Below are 26,202 nucleotides of genomic sequence, written 5' to 3' on the forward strand. Positions count from 1 at the left end.
TCAGGCCTTGTTAAGAAGCGTTACACAGCTCACATTTTGCCTGCGAAAAGGCGATTTACCTACGCTTTCAGCAGTTTTGCGCTACAACAAAACTTTTGTCTTTTAGAATATTTAAATTATCTTTTGATGTCGTTAACGTGACGTTTATTTAGAAAAAATAAAGTCGTAAGTAAAAGCATTTAACCGCAATTGTAAACATATAGATTTTTTGTTGAAGAAACAGTTTGTTTAATAAATTTTTTGTTGTTTTAAAAATTAGTTAAAAAAATTAAGTGTTTTAAGTTTTATCTTAAGGAATTAAATATATAAATTCCTTTTAAATAAAAAAATTAATTTCTGTCATAATAGTTATAAAAAATGCACGATTTATTTTGATGTAAATATTTTATCAAAAAGATATTTTGTTTATTGTTAATTCAATAACGTAAAGTTTTAATGACGTTCGTTTAATTTATGAAAATAAATTATGATCACGAATATGTTGTTATCGGTAACTGATAAATTACTAAAAAAAAACTCTATTGTTTAAAAACATTATTAAAAAGAGTTCACAAAATAAAAAAAAAATATTTTTTAAATAAAATTTAGTTCATAGTTGAAAAGAATAATAAAAATGATTTTTCAAATAGGAACTTAGATTTTATTTGTAACATTTGTTATAGTGAGAGAGAAAAAACTGTATGATTTTTAATGTGTTAATCAAATAACTTTAATTACAATTTGGTACTTAAAAAGACGCTAGTGACACAATATAACACTTCTGACAATAAAAAATATATTTGCTGAGTTTAGTTATTTAGAAATGCATTACGTGTTTTCGTTACGCAACAAAATCTCGTAACAAGGCCTGTTTTATTTTTCGTGTTTTTTCAATCTTGTCAATTTTTTTAAATATAATTATATACCTACAAAAATCAAAACAAAACAGCTTGAGCAAAAAAAACTTGTAGTTATTAGAAAAGTTCACTTATATAACATATCGGGATCATATGTTATATAAGTGGTCAAATGTTATATAAGTGGATTTTTCACATTTTATAAACAATATATAAACAAATAGCATATTTGTTTACATTTATATTGTTTATATAGGGATGGTAAAGCGCAACAAAGTTAAAAAAAAATTTATATAAAAATGAAAAAATTTATGTCTCTTTGCAAACACCATACATGCAAGATACCACACTATAATTTTTAAGATCACTGAACTGCAATTACTTTTAATTTTTTTGGTTTAGTGGCTTTTGTTAAGAGCTTTTAAATTTTGCGTCAATTTATTTATTTCGACATATTTGTTGTATCATCCATACTGCAGCTGTTTTTCAAAACGCCTGAAGGTAAAAAAAAGCAGAAGGTAAAAAAAAGACTTTTTTTACAAAATAAGCTAGTTTAGATCTTCAAACATTTTTGAATACATATTTTCAAAGAGTTCTAAAAAAAATTCATGAAAGTTATTTGTTTCAAAAAATATTCTACAGAGTTTCTCCTAATAATTTTTTTTTGATTGCGATTTTCTCAAAATATGTAAAAAGCATATTAAGGCGTTTTGAAAACGGCTGCAGCATATATTTATAGTAGAAAAATTAATGTAGCAAAAAAAAAACTTTCAATTGTCAAAAGAAAGTTTGTTTTTTTTCCCTCCGTAGCACCACCTTCTGGAGTAGCAGGACTGACTTATTAAGTTTTTTCTTTATTAAGTTTCAGACAACTTTTTTTTCAGGCCATGCGAGCTAATCACCTAATTACCTGAGCATATTAATGAGCTCAACTTGTTTGTTCGCACAACAGCCTTGTTTGTCAAGGTTTGTGTTTCGGAGTTATAGAGATAAGAGAGGGTTATAACCACAATTAAGTAGCCTCCTTTTCTGTAGTGGCCTTCTCAGCTTTGGGAGGTAAATTAACAAAAATATATATAGAATCACATTTTTTTAGCAAAAACTCGTTTGAGATTTTTAACAAAAACTTGTTTGAGAGAGTTTGTCAGTAGCATTGTCAACCTCGCTTGCAGCGAGGTTGACAATGCTACTCTTATTTTAAATTTAATTATTTAAAAAAAAAACTATTTAAAATACATTACTAACAACTTTTATGAACAGATTTAGATAAATGGAATATAAACAGTATAAATAAATTTAAAAAAAAAACACACTATCATAAATTATAATTTAAATATGATAACAACTATTTTAATTGTAATAGCCTTTAAAATTTTCGTTTTTAATTTAAAAAAAATTCATGTTTTAAAATCTTAATTTAAATTTTAAAATGTTTTTATTAATAAGAAACGTTGAAATAAATCATGTGACTTGAAGGGATCCTAAACCTTAGAGACATATTGTGTTCATATGAAAGAGAATGTCTTTAAAAAAATGTTTGGGCCCAATTTTTTTGATTAAAACAAAAGAATAAATGCATGCCGTGAAAAATGAACTATTTTAATTTAGTCTAAGCGTGCCTTCTCTGTTTTGTTGTTGGCCAAAAAGTCAGCATAATATACACTGCAATCAACAGACTTAAATTTGAGCGCGTTTTATTCCTAAGAGTTTCCGTTGACTTCATTGATTTTTATTGTTTGTGTATTAGATTGATAATGTAAACAAACACAATAATTAATTACATGTTCTAAAACTTTCAAATAAAACGTGTTGGATTAAATTATCAAGTTTGTAGATTGCGGCTTATTATGCTGACTTTTTGGCCTACAATAAAATGGAAAAGGAGAGCTTAGACTATAATAAAAAAGTTAGTTTCATGGTATGCATTTATTCTTTTTTTATAATCAAAAAAGTTTAGCCCAAGCATTTTTTATCATTCTCTTTAATATGAATACAACACGTCTCTAAGGTGTAGGATCCCTTTAATAAATAGATGCAATAAATTCACATTAACTAATCATGTCAATAGCAATTTCAACTGACATTAAACACAAAAAGCTTTCAAGTAAACAAAAATAACTCTTGTAAACAAAATCAACAGAAGTAAAAATTTCAAAAGGCCAAAATGTTTAACCAAGGCTTAATTTTTAGCTTTAAAGCAAAGCCAAGGATTAACAACTCTGATTGGTATCAATATTGGCCTGGATTCAGTGCTGATGTGTGTGTTCCGCAGTGGAAAATGAAAAAGTAGTCAAATTTTATTCTTTATTTGTCAACTTTTAGCAAATGAATGTTGATCTAGACGCATTAAAGTTCATTTAAAATATCCCTTTAGTACTAAAGTTATTTTATTTAAGTCATTTTTTTGTTCCCGAAAGTTGCAGTTTTTCTCATTTTTACCCTATTAAAAAAGTATCATTGTAAAATTTTAATCATAAATTTATTATCTCAATTCAAATTAATTTAGCATGAAAACAAAGCTAACATGTTCAAATTGTTGTCGGTCAGATTTGATTCTTTATAAAATATATATAATTTAAGAAAAAAATAAAAGAGCTTATGCAATTTTCACGTAACATAACTTTTTATTAATATATGTGAAAGAATATTAAATGTTGCGTTTTTACATTTAAAGTTTTAGAATACACTAGTATGCTTTTTAGTGACCCCTCCCCATACTTAACAACTCTTAATACTAAATAGCAATCTTCTGAAATCATGGAAATAGCACAAAGTAACACTCGTAGTTAATTATCTAGAAGTATAGATTAATTTTTTCCAGGTTTGGTATCCACGCAAACATTTAACAGGAGTAGGAAAAACTTTCAAGTCATTAGTCAAAGTTTAGTACAAATTTATTGATTGCTGTCACCACTAGTTTTGAGTCTTTCTTTAGTGGCAAGTAAACTCAACATTAGTGAGAAAGTAATCAAGAGCCATAATCATTTAGCCAGATATGATCAGGTTGAAATTTAATATATATGTAAAATTGATTTTAAAATAGTAGCTTAGCAATTATGCTATTCTAGTCTTGAAATTGCTACTGTTGCAATTTATCTACTAAAGAGGATATAGACATGCTTTTGTCAACCTAAATCCACATAGTTTTTTAGAGGGAAAAAAAAGAAAAGTAAAAATGAATAGTTAGCATGTTATGTAACTCTATTGTATGTTTTTGCTATATCAGTCCTAGGATCTAAATAATTGGTCGCATATTACAATATCCGGAAATATTTCTGGTCATTAAACTCTTAGTTTATTAAACACAGTTTTAATGAAACCGTCAATATATTATATTGCAAAAACTAATGGAAAAGCAACAATAAATTTACTATTGCAAAAATAATAACAGTCCAAAATTGGGTATTTTTAATTTATTTTTTTTAAATACCAGTTAGTTTAAGGATTTAACATAAAAAGTTACAAGGCACAAATTATTACTAAACGTCCGAAAAATTTGCTCAGTAATTTAAAAATCAACGAATAAAATATTATGCTAAAGCTATTTGCTCATTGTATGAAACATTAATATCAATTTTTGTTAAGAAAAGTTAAAGCAATTATTTATTTAAAACTTAAGATTTTTGTTTATTTTAATGTCAATTAGAAATTAATTGATAATAAAAAAATTTTTAAGTAAGTTATTAGAGTTATTATGTTTTGTTAAGTAAGTTATTAGAGTTTTTATGTTTTGTTTTAAATTAACTATAAAGAGTTTAAATTAGTTTATATATTTTTCAATTCCTCTGTCTGTTAATTACTGTTAGTTAGTTACGAGCATTTAATTTATAAGAAAATATTGAATAAGATTTAAATAAGATATAAAAGTATTTTTTACCTTATTTAATGATTTCTATTTAAAATATTTGATCACTACTAAATTCCTTTAGACTGTTGTGATTTGTGGTTGTTTTTTGATAATTATATCATACTTTATCGTGCATTATTTTTCTAGTTTTATCAAATGATTTATAAAATTAATTATAATATTCACGTTTAAATCATCTTTAATAATAATAATAAAGTATAATAATAATATTAATAATATGGTTTTACGATAATATTTTATATCATGATTCAAGATCAACATTTTTTATTCACAGCTATTAAGTTAGCTAAAAAGCTAAAAATTTAAGGAATGGAAGCATATCCTGTTGTTGCAATTCGTGATCGCTTAATTCCAGCCCTGCAATCGGTATGCAGGCCTTGTTACGAGATTTTGCTGCGTAGCGAAAACGCGTAACGCATTTTTAAGTAACTCAACTCAGCAAATATATTTTGCGTCGTTAGAAGTTATATTGCGTCACTAGCGTCTTTTCAAGTACCGCATTGTAATTAAAGTTATTTTATTAAAGAGGAGGCTGAATAAGTACGAATTTCATAAGTGCGAACTGGCATAAGTGCGAACTGGCATAAGTGCGAAGCACTTATGCCAATGTTTGCAAATTCTTTTGGCGCACTTATGCCAGTTCGCGCTTGTGCTAGTTCGCACTTATGCCAGTTTTTGCAAGTGATTTGCACTTATGCCAGTTCGTGCTTGTGCCAGTTCGCACTTATGCAGATTCGCAGTTATGAAATTCGCACTTATTCAGTCGCCCATTATTAAAGCGTTAAAAATCATACAAACAGTTAGTTTTTTTCTCACTAGAACAAAAGTTACAAATAAAATCTAAGTTCTTATTTAAAAAATCATTTTTATTTTTTTTTCAAATATGAGCTAAATTTTATTTTGAAAAAATTTTTTTTTTTCATGAAACGTAAAATAATGTTTGTTTATTTTCTTATGATTTTACAGTTGGTTTTTGATTATTTTATCAACTGTTAATAAATTTTTTCTTATTTAATTTGTGAACTCTTTTTAATAATGTTTTTAAATAATAAAGAGTTTTTTTTTGTTATTTATCAGTTACCCATAACATATTTGTGATCGTAATTTATTTTCATAAATTAAACGAACGTCATTAAAACTTTACGTTATTGAATTAACAATAAATAAAATATCTTATTAATTAAATATTTACATTAAAATAAATCGTGCATTTTTAAAACTATTATGACAAAATAATTTTTTTACTTAAAAGGAATTTATATATTTAATTCCTTAAGATAAAACTTAAAACACATTATTTTTTTAAACTAATTTTTAACAACAATAAAAAAAATTATAAAACAAACTGTTTCTTTAACAAAAGATCTATTAGTTTACAATTGCGGTTAAATGCTTTTACTTACGACTTTATTTCTTCAGAATAAACGTCACATAAATGATATCAAAAGATAATTAAAAATATTCTAAAAGATACAAGTTTTTGCGTAACGCAAAACTGCTGAACGTGTAGGCAAATCGGCTTTTCGCAAGCAAAATGCGAGCTTCGTAACGCTTCTTAACAAAGCCTGGTATGTGTACTTAGGATCCTGGCCGCTCCCTATTTCAGTCAGCTGAATTTAGTGCTGATCTATTTTGATAATTAAAGGAAATAAGGCAAAATGTTCTACAAAAACATTTATGTGTAGTACTATATATTTAATATTATTTAAGAGTTATTTTTAGATATTTTAAAATATTGTTAATTTTTTTTAGAGAATATTAAAATATAATTAAACAGTTAAATAACATTTTTTGTATGTTTCCTACTAAAGGTTCATTTTAGCCTGAGAAAAGTTCATTTTAAAAGTTTATATTTTTTAATATTATTTTTTAATAATTTGTTGTCAATTTCTTAAACGCAATACAAGGTATGCAGTTAGGAGTTAACATTTAGTTTAAACAAAGAGAATAAAACCTCCACTTTAGTGTGATAAAAAAGATCGTGATTTGTTAAAATGTGTAGAATTACCCCATTTTGATATTTTGATCTCCTTGCAAAAAATTTGTTCTTCATAAGACTGGAGGCATAAACATAAAATTTAAAAAAATGAAACTAAGTGTTATGTAAATACAAACTCTTTAAATTATTTGTATTGCAGTGTGTTTTAATTAAATTTAAAGAATTACTCAGCAACCTTTTTAAAAAACCATTGGCTGTAATTTACCAATTGAACAATTTAAAAAACAGCATGAAAACTAGTTAACGGAGATGGCTAATGGAGAAATTTTAAATAAAAAATTTTTTGGAGCAGATAATTTACGAAGGCAAGAAAATTGCAGATTCATTTTTCTTTTGAATTGTTTAGGCACTTCATTATTTTTTTTCTTAATTTAAGTAGTCATTAACTAATTTATAATTAGTGAAAGTTATTAAATAACTTACAAAAAGAAGGACAATACTCTAATTAAAAAAAAAACTATTAACAAAATCGTTTGTTAAACTAAGTATAATATTTTGTAATAAAAACGATTTTCAATTTAATTTAAATTATAAAGGAAATAATTTAAGCCATAAAACTTTAATTCAATTTTTTAAATTTTGCTAAGGTAAATATTACTTTGGAGTCAAGTCCTCAGCATTTGTTTGCCCAAGCCAAAATAGCTGAATTTCGCATGCTGTATATATTTATATATATTTATATCATGTATATAATTTTTTATAAGTTGCTGGTATAAAAGCTTAAATAGATTATTTATTTAGTTATAACTTTTTTGTTTCCAATAACATTTAAAAATATATATTTTTCTAGCAAGTGTGGAACAAGTCAAGAGATAAAACTCTACATTTAAAAATGGCTAATAGTCCACCAACCATGTTTACTTTTGATGGCTGGCATGATCCATCTTGGAGCATAAATGATGTGAACAGTGATAAATCAGAACATGCTATATCTCAACCAATAACAATGGTCCAAAGAAGACACGAGCAGTATGGAGTATCACAACATGTGGTAACTTCTCCTAGATCAGCTGATGGATCAGTGCTCGGTGTTCATATGGTTGAATATGTTCTTGCTTCTTCACCAGGGGGTCATGATTTAGAATCACGTATGAAAGAAATGAACATAATTTCTGTAAGGTTTTTTTCATTTTTTAGTTATCAAATTTTTTTATTGAATTTTTCAAAAGTTAAGTCCTAATATCATGGTAGGATGGTGTTAACCAAAAAATGCACAATGGAAATACTATTTCTCAAACATTTGATGAAGATGAAGAAGTTGATCATATTCAAGATAGTGATCAGCAGATGTATGTGTAAGTATACTTTTATTTACAATATTCTTCTCACCAAGTTGTTTGTGGCTGTTTAAAGTGAAACCTTGACAAATTAAAAATCTTTATCTAGCATTTTTATTTTTTAAATTAAGAAAGGGCTGATAAAGGCTTTGTAAAGTGTTGTTTATGCATCTATTTAGTGATGTTTATTTTAAAATTAACCCACAATGTGCAGAAACCTTTGTTACTTAAATTAATGGAAAAGCAATTTTTATGAAGTAAACATGTATGCTGCTACTGTTGTTCAAGTTTTGAACAACAGTAACAGCATACATGTTTATTGCATAAAAGTAAAATTTAATAGAAGATTAACCAAAGCGAAGATATCAGTGAAAAAGTTTAGTTAACTTTTATTTGACCCAAAGGTATTTTTTTTCTTAACTTTCGAACATTCGAAGTTTTAAATTTTAATTGATATTTTTAAATTTTTTTATAATTGTCATTAATAAATAGAATTTAATGAAAGCTTAACTGAATGGAAGATATCAGTAAAAATGTTTAGTTTTCTTATAATTGATGCAAAGTTATTTTATTTTCAAGTGTTCAAAGTTTGGAAATTTGTTATATGCACTTATATGCTATTCAAAAAAAGGTTCTAGTTAAGCCAAAAAATTTGCCCAAGGCACCCCAAAAAATGGTTTTAGTTAAAAATGGTCTGACTGAACCAACTTGAGTGGATAATTTTATAGTAAGTTGATTAAAGAAGTTAAAGGGTAATTGAAAATCCGCTCGACTTTGTTATGATTATGCAGTAGAATCTAACAGGGTTCTACTGTATAATCATACCAGTTTTTTTTTTTTTTTTTTTTTTTTTAAATTTTATATTCAAACTTCCAATTATACATGATATATAAATTTGATGATAACTTTAATTATTTTATTATATTACCAAAAAAATATATAAGAAAATAATTCTTTAAAAATTTATTTAGCAAGTGCAAGTTAAGATATTTTTTCATAATTTTAAATTTTGATTTTAAAAAGCTTAATTGCTTTAAGAAAATTAACATTTTTATAGTTAGTGTTATTTTTTTAGTTCTCAGCATATAAATGAAAATCGCAGTTCTCCTTTGGGATCAAACCAAAAAGATGCGCTTGGTGTTATAATAGGTGGGCGATCTACCAGTAACACTCCTAACAAGTCTATTTCTTCACAAAATAATTCACAAGTTACTTCACCGGTACAAATTAATCATCAACTGGATCAAAATGATCTTAGGCATATGGACAATTCATATGATGGCAGTTTGTTGCATCAGTATGATATGAACTCATCAGCTATTATTAATGCAGCTGGTCAGCAACATTTATCTGCCAATCCACACCATTTGGTTTATGGATCAAATCATCAACAGCAGCAAAGTATAGGTATGCATAGTCCTTATTATGTTGCGAGTGCAGGAGGACAAGACCCTTATAGTCAAGGTGCTGGTATCCCTGTAGTTAATGCTCAAGGGCAAACAACTATGATTCATCCACAGTATGCTGCTTATGGAATCCAGTCAATAGTTTATGCAAATCAGAATGGTAGTCCTTATCTTCAACAACAGTCTCAGACAACTAGTGCATCTACAAGCACTACTCATCAATCATCTCAGCAACAAATGAATGGCCAACAATTACCCCCAGGTTACCAAGTTGTTCAAGCACCTATGAATTTTCCAACTGGATCAACATTTTATGATCAACATGGCAATCCAGTTATAATTAATGGTAGAATGTTAACTAATGGGGTTAATCAACTGGGGCAAACTGTACGGATGGTTCCTTCTATGATGTTAAATACAAATGCACAGTCTACTGTTAGTCCTGGTATGCATAGCGGAAATTCATCATCAATACATATGTATAATCAGCCTGCTCAGCCCGGGCAACAACAACAAAGAGGTAGTTTTTAAATTTTATATAATTAAAAAGTTCTGCTACATGTAACACAAATTTATTAGGAATATGATTTCTGTATAATTATTATACTTATAGATATTTACTTGCAAAAGTTAGCAACTCTGTTAATGCTTTAGCAGTAATAAGAAAAATTATAAAGTTTTCATACTAAAATTCGTTTTAACTAAGATTTTGAATTAAAAATAAAAAAATATTTTATTTAATCAATTTAAAGTCTAAAGCTAATTGTATATTGACTACTTTTACTTATATTTGAGTCAGTACATTGAGTGTATGATTTATGGTCTTTTTATCCAGAACAAACTCACATCTAAAGTGGCTCTAAAGCACTCTATTTGCTGATGGCTAAACTATATACTCCTGTTTTAATTAAGTCATTTTGATCACTTAAATAGGCAGTCAATCTTTAATGTGATCATTTTTCTGTAAGAGCTTGCGAACTTTAGCGAACTTGCAAAACTTGCAACTAGCGAACTTGCAAAACTTGCAACTTTAGCGAACTTGCGAACTTGCAAAACTCAGTAATTTAAATCAAACAATCATCGCAATACTGTTGATGTTCCTAAATATCTGTGTGCAAAAGGAAAAAGGAAATGAGTCATAAATGTTAAAAATAAGTTATACATGGCATTCAAATAATAATATTAAGTATCAAGGAAAAGGGTTTACATTTTAAATATCCCCTCAAATAATAAGCACTGGATTTTGTAAACAAGACTTGAAATTGTACTTTTTAAAAAGTTGCAACTGTACCAGATTTATGTTGCTTCTGCTGTAAAGTGACATTTTGTGACTCATCTCCCTTTTTTGTTTGCACACAGATATGGTGAATGAAAATACCCTTACTGGGTTTTCCAATTTCATGTCTTCTTGGATAATCATTTTTAGTAGATCTGTCATGGAAGCCATATACAATATATTGGTAAGTTTGCCATGTTTCCTTACTTTATCATATTTATCATTTTCTTACTCCCAAGTTCTACCTGTCCATTCATCCTGCAGATTGTATAGAATACCGTCATATTAATATATGAATTATCAAAAAATGGATCATTTGATTTTTTAATTGAATGATAATACCAAAAAGTATAATGCTTTACTAAAAACAAAACAATTGTTGTAGTATAGAATAACTTAGTTTATTAGTCAACGTGTGCTTTGCCATTGGAATAGTTAAAATGTCAATCTACAAAAAAAGTTGTTGACAAGCAAAAAAATAAACAATCACATTTAAAAACAAAAAAAAAACAATCATGGAAGTTTATTACGTCAATCTGAAGCACAAACTTTGTCTTTTTTTATTCAATGTAGTTGGCAGAAGAGTTATTTTAATTTTTATCTAAAAGTAGGGAACTTTTAATTACATTCTTGCACCTCAATAATACAATAACCAATTCTCAAATAACAATACAATAACCATTCAAAAAAAGAGAACATGCATAATTATTTAACAAATTTAAATTACTTTTTAAATGTATATTTATTTATTCAAAATAATTTTTATTATTATATTATTACTTTTCCCTGGTCAAAAGACTATTATAGAGGAGGCTATAGGCTATTAATCATATTGCTATTTAAATGCACTCTACCATGTGTTAATGTGTTTACTTATGTATTTAATGTTTTTATTATTCAGGGATAAATCTTGGCTATTTATCTACAGGCCAATTAGGACCTCTACCTGGTCAGAGTGCGATGCAGTTGCAAACAACAGGTCCTGTTGGTGTTATAGGTGGACATTTGCAATCTACTGGAACTGGTCCTTTGCCATCACCAGGCGGACAGCGTGATGTCTACAGTGCCCTTGGCCCTAAGCGCTCGGGAGGAACCCCTGTGTATACACCAGGGATGGTTGGATCATATAATTCATTAACTGTTAACACTCCACTTGCAAATTCTCTTAACATGACTAATCCTAATACATCTCCTTTGCATTCACAGGGTCAAGCTTCTTTTGAAATCGGAAGTCCCGCTAATGGGAGTCGATTATCTAATTATATGAGTTTTTTAAATCCACAAGGTGACCGCAGATTCAGTTCCTCAGCATTGTCTGGTTCATTTCTAGGATCAAGTGGTAGTTTGTATAGGCGGGTTGGTGCAAGAGATAGTGGTCGATCCAAGTTATTAGAAGATTTTAGAAATAACCGTTTTCCTAACCTTCAACTTCACGATTTGCAAAGGCATATTGTTGAGTTCTCTCAAGATCAACATGGTTCAAGGTTTATTCAGCAAAAACTAGAGAGAGCTAGTGTTTTAGAAAAAACAATGGTTTTTAATGAAATTTTGTCTGCTGCTTATAGTTTAATGACTGATGTATTTGGTAATTATGTCATTCAGAAGTTTTTTGAGTTTGGTTCCCCTGAGCAAAAGCTTTTATTGGCTCAAAGGATTAAAGGTCATGTTCTGCCTTTAGCTTTACAAATGTATGGATGTCGAGTTATTCAGAAGGCTCTAGAGACTATACCTTCAGAAATTCCAATTCATGTAAGTTATGTTGTATGCAATTACTTTTTAACTTAATTTACATATGAATCGATGTATACAAAAATGTTATAAATCAATAAAAAATATTTTTAAGTCAGACAACTTTAACTATGTATAACACATATATATAACAAATTTTGATATATTTTTTAACAAATCTAATATTTAAAGATGTCAGATAGCACCCAGATTTTTTTTTTTGAATTTATTAAAGTAATAATTTTGAATTTAATAAGTTTTTTCTTGTTTCCCGAAAAAATAGTTTTTATGACTTAGAGCGTTTTTGTATACATCGATTCATATAGTATCAGGGATTATTTTAACTAATACTAAATAAACAAAAATCTTAAGAAGACATTTAAAATTAAATAATTAATTATGAAATTTTGAGGATTTTTTTTTAAGTTGAATAAAATATTGGCATTTTAGCTTTTGACAATATTAAGTTTACTATAACTATATAGTTTTAAATCAGATTTTATATTGAAAGTCCTAATATATGAAATGATTTTTCTCTACAACAAGAAAGTATTAAAATTGTCTTTGTCATTAATATAGTGGTACTACTACTTGGTGATACTCAATTTCACAGTTGATATCTTTATATGATTTTTTATATTTCTTCGCTTTTATCACAGGGTGAGTTAGTTAAAGAGTTAGATGGCCATGTCTTGAAGTGTGTAAAAGATCAAAATGGAAATCATGTTGTTCAGAAATGCATTGAATGCATTGATTCTACTCAACTCCAGTTTATTATTGATGCTTTTCAAGGACAGGTATTACATATTTTATATTAGAATAATATAATTGATTTTTAAATAATGTACCATAGCTCCAGTATCTTTTGCATGTTTACATTTTTGTTACAGGTTATATTTTAACAAAATGTGATTTAAAATAAAAGGTTTTTTGATTAGTAAAATCCTGTTGTTTTGTTGTAGTTTTTTGGTTTTTATAAAACTTCATTAAATTTCAAATTCTGTTTAATTTTTAATCCAAAATTAAATTATGAACATTTTTATTTTTTTCAATCTACTATGTGACCGCAGACTATTAATGCCCATTAAGATTTAAATCTAACAACTAAACTTCTAAAATATTCTGATTCCTTTATTAGATATTTTTTAATGCTTACAACACCCTTAAATTTTTATATTTTTATGATCATTTTATATTTAGTAACTTGTGAGATACAATTACCATAATTGTGTGACTCAAATTTTCTGTTGATAAATTAATGCATTTAAGTATTTAAAACATACCACAAATAACGATTTATTTATTTTTAAATCATTTCTTAAGGTATAATTTTTTAATGCTACGATACACCTATGCAATATTATTTCTGCTCTTCTGATATAAATGGTGACAAATTTATTTGCATTACTGAAAAAAAGTATAGAAAAAAAAAAGATAACAAAGAAATATTTATAGATAAGTTGAGAGGCTAAAAAAATTAAAGGTAAGTTGTAGTTAAGTTGAATTAAATTAAAAATCAGTTCTGCATTAAAAAAAAAAAATTTATGTTACTTAACTAAAATAAAAATTATGTTACTTTTATTGTTACTGAATTTTAAAACAAAAATTTTGTATACAAATGTTTCTATTTGTTTTTCCATATATATATATATATATATATATATATATATATATATATATATATTATATATATATATATATATATATATATATATATATATATATATATATATATATATATATTATTTTTTACTTAATATGCAATAAAATATTGTAAACTAATAACTATAATTATTTAATGAACAATTTATAATTTTGAGGACAGAAGTATTGTCTTAAAAGTTCTACAATTGTTCATCAGTATTTTGTCAATACTGAAAAGCTGGTATGCCAAATATAAAAATAAAAACAATTCTTTTAATAAAGACCATTTTAAAAAATTAGTTTTTTAATTCAGTGTTTCAAATGTGAAAATTTATTTTTATTATTATTATTATTTTTTGTAACTAATTAATATAAATACCTACCTGTAACTAAATAAATAATTGACAAGGTAAGTTGTAGGTAATGTCATTCTTTTTCTTTTTTTTCTCCTATAAAGTTTAAACACATAAGGTATTGCTATTGTGTTACTTTAGGCAATTAATATGAAAGATTTCAGTGAACTAAAATTATTTAATTTTAAGAGTAATGCAATGCTAGTTTTTTTGATCTAAAAAACAGTATTGTGTTATGGTTTTAGTATTAAAAAGTTAAGTTTAATACTGGTTTTTAATTCTGGTTTTAAAGCAATGAAAACTCTGTGCAATAAAAAACTTTAAATTAAGTTTTTAAAAATTAAATTAAAATTTGAAAATTTTTTAGTTGAAAGTAATGTAAACTAAATAAAAACAAAAAAAATTAAAAGCAATGAAAATGTTTTTTTATTAACTCCGGTTAATAAAAAAGTCAACACAAGAGTTTTCGTGGCTTCTAATGCTAGAATTGAAAACCAGTATTAAGAAATTTTTAATAAAAATTCTAGACCATCCTGTTGATCTAGAATTTTTATTAAAAATTCAAGATTCTGTTCATTCTATTGTCTAATTTTCAGGTTTATGCATTATCTACGCATCCTTATGGTTGCAGAGTGATTCAGCGAATTCTTGAGCATTGCACACAGGAACAAACTGCCCCAATATTAGCAGAGCTTCATGAACACACGGAGCGTCTTATTCAAGATCAGTATGGAAACTATGTAATACAGCATGTTTTAGAGCATGGTAGTCCAGAAGACAAATCAACTATAGTTAATATTGTGCGTGGTAATGTCTTATTACTGAGTCAGCATAAGTTTGCAAGGTAATTTTAATTATATTGTCATTAATATAATACAGGTCTTGTTTTAAAGCGTTGTGCCTAGAGCGATATTTGTATGCCTTAAGTGATTTTATGTCAGCAGTAAGCAGTTTTGGTTAAGCGACTTTTTATCATTTTCTTAACGTAAATTATTCTATAAGTGGTATGATAAAAGAAGTAATTAATTTTAAAAAAAAGTCACATTAACTTTGAATGACATTTATGTAAAAATATTTGTTACAAAAGTTTGAATGACTATGTTTGATATGAGCGCTATTTACTAATGAAAAAAACTCAAATAATATTCAAAGTTAATTTTTATTTTGTTATTATTTTATTGTAATGATTGATAAGCTTGAAGCTAAAATCATAAGAACATAATTCAATTCTGATAAAAATATGATTTATTTTGAAACTAATTTAATTAAAATTTTGTAATTTTATTGTGATATGAATTTAGGTAAGTTATATAAAAGATATTTAAGTTTATTAAGATTAAAGTTAATGCTTTGGTTTAACTCAACTGTCAAATTTATTTAAAAATATTACTTAATATTATTAAATAGTGAAATTTTATTTTTTCTTTAAAAAATAGCTCATTTTTATTGCAATTGTTTTTCATTTTTCCTTCCTAAAAAAAATTTTATTTTCTTAAATTTTAAATAAAGCATCAAAAATTTGCACAAAATGTAAGTTAAACTTTTTTTTCTTATAAATCAGGTTAAATCGCAGCAATTATTTTTTAACAAACAATATATACAGCGTTTTGATAATAAAATAATAAACTTTTAATAAATTAAGTAAATATATTAACCTAATTTTATTATTTGTTACTCGCTAATTTTTTTTAAATAAAAAATCATTTGTAGTTGCAAGGCCACAATAAAAAATTTTAGAAATGATCACTTTAAAAATTCAAAAATATATTTTAATTCATTTATGCAAATGTCAAGAAAAAAAGAAAATTTGTTAATATCAAACATTTTTAAAATGCAATATTAAATTTAATTATTTAATATTTAAAAAAAAAATTTAATAAACAAAATTTAATAAACATTCCCTTATAGTAGTAATTAAAAAGCTGTTAAATAACATTTAACTTATTTTGCGGTAATTAATATTGCCGAAATTTAAAAATGTCTTTAAAAAATAAAAATAAATTTATGGCATCAAATATCGTGTTAAGCTAATCCAATAAGCTTTTTTTTTATTTGAAACAAGGCCTGTAATATAGACCACATTTTTTTAGATTCTAGTTATCTTTTTTTTATTATGTATAAATACTAAAAAATTTCAGCAATGTTATTGAAAAGTGTGTTACTCATGCTTCAAGACAGGAAAGATCACTTCTCATAGATGAAGTTACAAACTATCCTGATGGGTATGGGTTAATCTTTTTAGTATTTAATTTATTAATAAATTTAAATTAACATTTAAAAAAATATTGAGTATAATAAGGTTTTACTTTATTATAATAAAGTCTCAAGATAGAATTCAATATAATATTAGTTATAATATATATATATATATTATAATTATATATTATATTATATTAGTTATAATATATATATATATATATATATATTATTAACTCAAGATAGAATTCAATATAATATTAGTCTAATTTGGTTGTATACATATTTATAAAATCTAGTTTATACAAAAAATTGTTATGTTTTTATTTTAAGAAAAGTACACTAATACTTGTATATATATATATATATATATATATATATATATATATATATATATATATATATATATATATATATATATATATATATATATATATATATATTGTTGAGAGTTGAGTGAGGGTTATGACCACAATTAAGTAGCCTCCTCATCTGTAGTGGCCTTCTGGGCCTTGGGGAGGTGAAATAATAAAAAATTAAAATATATATATATATTGCCCACACTCCCCTAAAATGTTCCCCTAAAATAGTTGAATATTCTGATTTCCTTTCAAATATCGATATTTGAACAATAAAAACCGGCTTTTAAATTTTACAAATTTGTCTTAATATTTACAAATTTATATTAAAATACAAAAGATGACTCAAAAAAGAAATAAATTAAAAAATAAATACTTAAATTTAGACTCTGACACAACTGCAAGCAAGTTGACTCTGACAGCGGCTTTTGATTTTTGTTAAATTTTTACCGCAAGCCGCTGGTAGTAACTTTCAAGTGTGCTTTGCAAAAAAGGATTGATATTCTTTTTTGTACATTAATTTTTATTCTAGACACATAATTTTTTTGTTTCTAAAGTTAAATTAATTCTCTACAAAAGTAATAACAAATATTGTAGTAATTAACAATCACTTTACAAAGTTAAGAAATATATGAAAGAAAAAACTTTAAATTTAGTTTTAAAATAAAGCAGCACAAGGACTTAAAACAAGATTCATTATTATATAAAATATTATTAAATAATAATAAAATTATTAAATTTAAAAAATAACATATAAAATCGATTATTGTCCTTGAGTGGCTTAAGTATTTCAACGGTAAACTTAACTTGTTGAAGCGTATAAGAATTTTGTTAAGTAATTAGTTTTAAAAAAAACATTCTTATTATATTTGTAATAAGTTAAGACTAGTTATTATTTATAAAACAATTGTTTTCAGCACGTTGCATTTCTTGTTGTTAAATCAAACGGGTTAAAAAGTTATATAAATTAAGTTAAGCTTTTAACGAAGTTTACTATTCAAATTTCAATTAGTTTTCAGTGTAATGTCATCCAAATTTTATTTTAAAAAATGTGCGGTTGCAGCGAAGTTTTTTTTTGATTATAGTGGCTGGTAGCAAATGAGTTTAATAATTTTTTACAACTAATTTTGACTTTATAAATATTTCTAATTTTTCCAATTAATTATGACTTTATAAATATTTTATAATAATAGCTAATAATATTTTATTAAATTATATTGTTTTTTTTTATTATAAACTCATAATGCTAAAACTTTCGTAAAAAATTTTAATGAAAGTTTTAGGCTTAACTTCAACTTCCTAATAATAAAACTTAATTGCATGAATATTGAAACATATAATCTAAATGTTACTTTTTTCAATTTGATACTTAATTTGTTCAGAGCATAATGTGCGTGCACCACAATAGTATATATATAAAATATATGTCATCACCAATATTACTTAGTAGATAATTTGAGGTCCAACACGAAAAATGCTTGTCTGAAGTAAATGTCAGTCTCCATAGGGCCCTTTTTAGCATGTAGACTGACGTGACTGCGTCACCTCTTATCTGGTCCTGGTTAACAACAGTTACAATACATCATTAAGTCATAAATGCGTTAATGGCATATTTTAAATTATCACTAACACTATCTGGGCCAGATTGAGTGTTAGTGACAATTCACTTTGGCGATATTAATATGATAGCAATAATCCTGGTTACTTGAATTAATTGCAAGTGCTCCAATCATAGGATACACATCAGTTGTCACATGAATAACTTTGCAATTTCATGAAAAAAAGGCATCCATTTTTGCCGAGGTGCAGGAAATTATGGGACAAAGGAACTTATATCCTTGCCTCACAATAGATGCATGGACATCAAACTCGAATGAGAGCTTTATAGCGGTTTCAATACATTTGATTGACAAAAACTGAAACCTTGTCAGTTATTTAATCAACCTGATCCACTCTCAAGGGTGTCACACAAGGGTTAACCTACAGGTAAGCCTGGAGGAAGCAATGGGTGCTTGGCGAATTCCAGAGGCCTTTGTGGTGGTGTCAGATGATGCTGCAAACATTGTGCTAGCACTAAACTCAAGCAAACATGCAGTATGTGGTATGGTGTGTCGGGTACTCTAGCCAATTAGCCATATATGACAGCATCAACGCTGTCCAGACAGTGACAAGTGCGCTGAAAGCCATCCGAAGAGTTAGGAAGTTCTTTAGAAGTTCAAATCCGTCCTGGAATGTCCTCAAACAAGTTAAGAAGGATGAGATCAAGAGGAATGCTAACTACTATCAAACTCCAGCATCCAGGCTTCCCCAGCCTGTTTGTCCTATCATGGACTAATAGTAAGGCTGCAGCAGAACATCATTGCTACCATACAGGTAAGATAAACTGTTATAATTTACTATACCATATCTAACTAATTATTTTAATAAATGTTAGTTATATAAAGTTTGATGACCCTTTTGCAGTAAACTGCTTGCTCCCCTCTCCCATATGCACATTTTTTAATAAATATCTCCTTAACAGGGTACTCAAATAAAGAAAGACATGACCAGATCGAAGTATGCAGTGCCCAACGCTGACCATTAGGGAGTTGCGCAGACTGTGGTAGAGGTTTTAAAACCATTTGCAGATCAGGTAACTTTCTGGAGTGGCCAGCTGTATGTTACATATTCATATTTATTCAGCATTATTCGGATTGCTAGATTTCCTAAAGCCAGATGAGGGGAGCGAGACGTGGGCTGTTGTACAGCTGAAACAAAAGCTTGTTAGCGAAATAAACCAGTGGTTTAGTTTGGTTGGCAAAGACTTTTCTCGCTATTTAGGCATGGTTGCTGCCCTCTAGGATCCTTGGTTTAAAAGCCTTACATTTTTGACTGCCGAAGACTAAGCCAGTTTAATAATGTATTCAGAAAAGTTGTACTCCACATTGCAGCCACAAGTTGCCAACCTTGCACCAGCTCATGCAGCCATCAAAAAGAAGAAAACAAAAGTGGATTTATTTTCACGAATTTACAAGCCAAGCACAATTACCAGTTCACCTCAACCCACTTTCAGACAGGAGATGCAAATTTATATTGCAGAAGCTGATGGACCACTCACGGGAGATCAATTAATGTGGTGGAATTCAAACAGTTCTTGTTTCCCCCTTCTCTCCAGGTTGGCTGCACAACTTGTTTGCATCACAGCTGTCCGAGCTAGAAAGTGTTTTCAACTGCAGGAAGTGTCATAAACAAAGAAAAATCAAACTAACGCCTGAACATGCAAAGATGCTTGTTTTTCTATACAAAAATTCAGAGATGCGTTTGGTAAACTTGGTTGATAAAAATGACGATAAAGAAATGCAAATCAGCAGCCGTGTCAAACTGGCGAACAACATGACAATGATTGAATGATGTGTACATTATAAATGTATTAATTATTAATTTATGATTTTTATGATCTTTTGTGCAACTTTGTAAAGTTTTACATTAACATTATTGTTGACTATTCATTCATTATAAGCTAAAGTATTAAATTCATTCATTCTGAATAAGCCAAAGTATTAAAATAAAATTTGTTTATTATATATTCTTATAACAATTTACAATAGAAATCTCGGCAAAAACTTATCAAATATCAATTATACAATTTTTAAGAAAAAATTTTCGGATCACTCTAAAACTTTAATTCGCTTAGTTGGTGTATTTTATTAACCAATAGATTTTTTTTCTAGATTTGGTGGGTTTAGTGTTAGCGAATATTCTTTCAGCAACAAGATGTTTTTAGAACATTCTTGTTAAGTATGTTTCCATGTTTTTCCGTATAACAATTTAAAGTATGTTTCCATGTTTTTAAGATACATGCTAAAAATTAACTTCATAACTTTAATCTTTACTAATTAAGTGTTTTTTCAAATAATCAAATAGTAGCAAATGCTTTTAAAATATTCGCATATATAGAAATATTTTTATATAAAAAAAATTATATATATATATAAAATATAAAAATCAATATAAAAATATTTGATTAAAGTTAAAGGTTAAAGTTGAGAAGTTAATTTTTTAGCGTATATTTTTAAAATTAATTGTTATGTGGACAAACATGGAAACATACTTAAACTTCTTAAAACATCAATGTCGCAACTAAATATTGTATGCGTGGTCAAAATTAGAGTGCAATCGCAGGCCTTTCCTAACCAAGCCTAGTGTAATATATTATTTTTAGTAAATTTAAGAAAAACAGTTTATTTATTATGCATTATGATTAACAAATAAATATATAATAAAATAATTACATTCTAAAACATACAATGCATGTGTACACTGTTACCAAAAAATAAGGGCATCATTCAATAATGAATAGTTGGTTAGCTGTTAGTTAATGAAGACGGTTAACCGTTTTTCCAAAATAATAACCGACAAAATCACTAAAGTTTACAGGATATATCACTTACACTCCCCTAAATGGTTTATGAGAGTAATTTACGCCTCTTGCTAAAGTATAATTATTGTTGTAACTAAAATAAAAAACTCAATGTCGTTTGAAAAAAATTTGCATAATATACTGCAATGCTTTTTAAAAGGCATGGTTTTTGCGGGCAAAAAAAAAAAATTAAAATAAAAAAAAAAGCCTAATCAAATGAGGCGTAGCTGGCATAGCACCACAAGTTCGTTTTATGAGTTTTTCTCTGCTCTCGTGCTTATTTACTCCCACCAAGATTATATATTTAGCGCATTTTTACATTACTTTCAAAATCTACTATAAGTTTAGTTTTAGTTATTTTCAAAAAAAATTAATTTTAAAAACAACTTAAAGCTTATTAGGCGTTCTATATACTGATATTTTTATAGAGCTTTGTAATTATATTTATTTACTTTGAGGTCGATGCGTTTTTTGGTTGTTACTTAAAAGGATTCCAAATCATGTGTTCATATGAATGAGAATGATAAAAAAAATTGAGCTAAATTTTTTTTTTGATTAAAAAGAAAGAATAAATGCATACCAAGAAAAATTAATTTTTTTATTTTAGTCGAAGCCTTCTCTGTTTTGTTGAAGGATAAAAAGTCTGCATAATATAGGATGCAATCTACAAACTTGATAATTTATTCAAGCAAGTTTTATCCCTAAGAGTTTAAGTACATGACATCATTGATTTTTTTTGTTTATATAATCAACATTACCTTAGTGGATGCTCATATAGCAATTGGTTCTATATATGGTTATATAGGTCAATAGTAAATGATAATCCAAGAAGACATAAAGAAGAGGACTCAGTGCGATCGTTGCCATTTATTAATATAGGAGTGTCAACAGTATTGCGATAATTGTTTGCAGGAAATAACTGAGTTTAGTTAAAGAAAGTCTTCAAGTCTCTGTGAGCTCCAATCTGTTGCAGAAGTGAGATCAGATTCAAGATCAGCTGCTTGTTTTTAGTGCTAAAAAAGAGAAGACTTTGTCAAGACAGGAGTTTAAAGTTGATTTTTCTACAAAGAGAGGTACTTTAGATATAAGGATGTCTGGAAGATCATTAATGTAGATAAAGAACAAAACAGGATCAAGGATAGAATCTTGGTGTACCTCAGAATTTGAAGAATAGTGTTGACCTTCGAGGATATTTTTAATAAAGCAATTAGAAAGGAATATTTGATTATCTCAAAAACTTTTCCATATACATCGTATGAAGCAAGTTAATGGAGAAGATCAGGGTGCCTTTAACCCTCCTTTAGATAAAAAATCAGAACTCAGTTTTTTTTCTTGTGCTGTGGTTATCTTTTGTGAATAATTAAAAAAAAAAATTTTGAAAATGCTTAGTACTCTAATTAAGGGAAGTTTTATATAAATCCAAAATATAAATTGTAATAAAAGATATCAGAAAACTTTTAGAAGTTCGTGTTTTTTATTTTTGATATAAAAACTGTAGTTTTTCTGCAATAGAATCTAAAAATGGATTAACACAAAACACCACACCACATTAAAAACACTGAGATGTCATTTTTTATATCTGAAGGGGTTTTAAGGCACCATATTATCTCTATATACATACATATGTGTAGAGAGAAAGGTTACCTTAAAATATTTAAGTGATTTCTTATTGTTCTTCTTGTTCGTAATCAATTATGATTAAGTTCTCTACAAGGACATAAAACCTTAGTTGCCCATTAATTTAAATCTCTAAACCTAAAATGTAGAATGTTCCTTTTGCATTAATGTTTTGTCTAAATATTGAGCTTGAACAAAAATTGAACTAGAACAACAAATGATGTTATAAGATTTTAGCAAGTGTTCTGATATAGTACTATATAAAAATTTCTAGATGAATAAATCTAGAAAAATTACAAATCATCAGATGAAGATGGTCAAGGAAACTCAGTCAATAATAATAATTCAAAATTTTTAAATTTTTCTTGAAATTTAGTTTAGTGTGTGTAGGGCTTTTTTTTATAAGGGCCTTCTAGTGATCTTTTATTATTTTGATCTTTTTATTATTTTTTGATCTTTTATTACTTTGAATCACTATTTTTTTAAAAGACGGATCAGATACACTGATTTAGCTATTGACTCAATAGATCCGTCTTATTAAAAGATACAGGCAAAAAATGTATTTCATATATCTTCAATTCAAGTTAAAAGATAAGTATTTTATTTTATGGAAGTATTTATTATGAGAAAATTTAATTTTATGAAGAAATTTTTTTTTTTAATTTTGTTATTTAAAGTCCTCACGGAGCATTGTACATGATGATGAAAGATCAATATGCAAATTATGTTGTTCAAAAAATGATAGATATAGCAGAGCCTATTCAACGCAAAGTGCTTATGATTAAAATTCGTCCTCATGTCTCTACATTGCGAAAGTATACTTATGGTAAACATATTTTAGCCAAGTTGGAAAGTTTTGAAAAGTCGTACATGCAGACCCCTGATCTGTTGTTTTTACCAGTTAATGCACCTATTACTTCTTATTAAATTTTATGCAAATTTGACGTGAAATCAGTGTGTACACATTTTTTTTTTTTTATGTGTTTGTGTTTCAGTGTAAAAAAAGTTGTGCGTGTTCCTGATTTAACTGTTAAATATTATTTTTAAAATTCTGTTGAAATAAATGTTTTTCAAATATGGCCTTTGGTTTTTGTGAGAAATCTGTTTGTTGCTATGTCTATCTGATTCTTTTTGAAATCAATTAAATAAACCTGTTTTCGTATGACCAGAGGGCATTTTGAAAATACTTTTTTATTTCTACATTTTATAATTTTACTCATTGGTTTGTTTTGATATTTAAATCTGCTCAAGATTTGTTAAAAGTTATTATTTCTGTATTATGTCTTTAGTGTGCTTTGTAATAGAGTGAAGTAAAGTTTCATATCAACCAAATATTTTAGCATAAAGTAACGGTTGATTACATTTTTACTCCAATGAAAGGTTATATTGCTCACTTTCAATAATGATTTTTAAAGTACTCAAGAAAGATTTATTTTTTTAATCTTTAAGAGATATTTTTATTATTACCTTTTTTATTATTACATAATCTTGTTCTTTATGTGACTAAGAGAATTTTATTTCGTAGTGTTATTGCAGTTATAGTTTTGTGTTAAATGTTTTTATGTTATACCCTTTGAGTTTTAACCTTGGCAGTAACTTGACATAAATTTTTGTGTTTACATAAGTTGTATATATTAAAAATGATCTTATGGTTTTTGAGTGATTTTGATGTAGTATATTTATGTTATGCTCATATTTTTTGTTCGTATACAAACATTAAAAAAACTTGTAATGTAAATTATGCGCATAGAAAAATACAGGTTCGACCTGTTATATATATAGCATTATATAAATAACGTGTAAATATAGACTTATTAAATGTCTATAATTCTTTCTAAAACTCTTCCAAAATAAAGTTTTTTTTGACTCTTAATTAAAATGAAATAGTCTTTTTCTTTATACAGAGTGAGTCTTTTTGGAGGAGTATAAATTGTATGAATGTAACATTGTAAATGACGCATTTAAATAGCGCACGCATTGTATATCTAGCTCGCACTAACTTGTAAAAAAAATGGTTGTACGTAGATAAATATTTTTAGCAAATTATTAAAGGCAAAACATTGTAACCTTTTTTTCATTGTAAGCATTTGTTAAAAGTGTACAGCATTCACGAATTTGCTTTCTTTTTTTTTCTTTTTTTCTCGCTAATAAATTTTCGCTTTTCTCTCGATTGTGTTTTTTCGAGACTGCTTAATAAATGGATTTTTTTCTTGTTTTTGTAAAATAAATAAAGTACCTTAAACGCTCTTACGTTTTCTTTAGTTGCTTTTTATGTAACAAGATTTCAACTCTTACTGTAATTTAGCTATTTTTTAAAAGAGTATTATATCTTCAGAAGCGATTGTATAATATTGTAAACATTGTAAACTTGGAAATAAGAACGTGTTGTAATTTAATATACGTAATTATTGCTTTATATATAAACTTGATTTAATATTTGAAGTACATTGAAGTTATTCACTTTTGTGATCATGTATTTTTTATTGATCGGTAACTTAACTAGTTCAACCGTTTATTATTGATAGACAAATCTAACCTTTAACATGACAGTGTCTGCCATTGTTTAGCTTCTAGTTTTTGCATAATTTGGTATTGTTTTGTATCGAGTACAAGTCAAGGCAGTAGATTACGGAGTCTGTATATTTTACTTTTTTAATTTATTTCCATTAAACGACAATTATAACGACAGGAAAAAAAAACAGAATTTTTTTAGTTTTGCCGTAACAAATGTAAAACGTTTGTGGCGATAAACTTCAGATCAGAGACTTGGTGCAGATTCGATTGAGATTTTGAGTACTTAGATGTGAAATAACCATAGTTAATAAATACATAAAAATATACTGTAAACTATATAAATAATAGATATATTGTTAACTTCCGGTTATTCGAACCTTCTAGGGGAATTAGAATTTACTTCGAATTACTGAAGATCTATTAAGTGACATTTCACGTTACAATCCGATTTTAACAGAAGCATAGAGTAAACTAAAGGAAAAGCTTGAAATAAGTGCCGTTCAAGGTGGCAGACCCCATAAAACCAAAATAACTTTTTTCATAACATTAATGATGAATTTAATAGAAATCTGTTAAGTAACACCTATTTTAAACTAATTTAGTTTCTTTAAAAATTATAGTTTAGTGCATTATAGCCCTATAGTTTTTCAAACTTCTGTAGCAACGGATTTGTTTATTGGTTATTTAGTTTGGTAGTCAAGTTTGAGGAGAAAACTTAGCCAAATAAACA

General features: G+C 26.8%; 1 protein-coding gene across 6 annotated transcripts in view; it reads left to right on the forward strand.

Annotated features, from left to right (window-relative positions):
• Positions 1-25,418, forward strand: part of LOC100200828 (pumilio homolog 2) — a 31,601-nt gene extending 6,183 nt beyond the window's left edge. For 2 of the 6 annotated variants that reach the window (XM_065795672.1, XM_065795671.1), the window contains exons 3-10: positions 7,494-7,817; positions 7,895-7,998; positions 9,056-9,906; positions 11,564-12,411; positions 13,050-13,187; positions 14,984-15,231; positions 16,526-16,609; positions 23,636-25,418. In XM_065795672.1, the coding sequence (XP_065651744.1) occupies positions 7,494-7,817; positions 7,895-7,998; positions 9,056-9,906; positions 11,564-12,411; positions 13,050-13,187; positions 14,984-15,231; positions 16,526-16,609; positions 23,636-23,885 (2,847 nt within the window). In that variant the 3' untranslated portion in view covers positions 23,886-25,418. The remainder of the gene's footprint in view (positions 1-7,493; positions 7,818-7,894; positions 7,999-9,055; positions 9,907-11,563; positions 12,412-13,049; positions 13,188-14,983; positions 15,232-16,525; positions 16,610-23,635) is intronic. The other 4 variants (XM_065795674.1, XM_065795673.1, XM_065795675.1 and 1 more) reach the window with 3 other exon arrangements.
• Positions 25,419-26,202: the final 784 nt, after the last annotated feature.

This window comes from Hydra vulgaris, chromosome 04 (assembly GCF_038396675.1).
Source record: "Hydra vulgaris chromosome 04, alternate assembly HydraT2T_AEP".
In the NCBI taxonomy this organism is placed as follows: Eukaryota; Metazoa; Cnidaria; class Hydrozoa; order Anthoathecata; family Hydridae; genus Hydra; species Hydra vulgaris.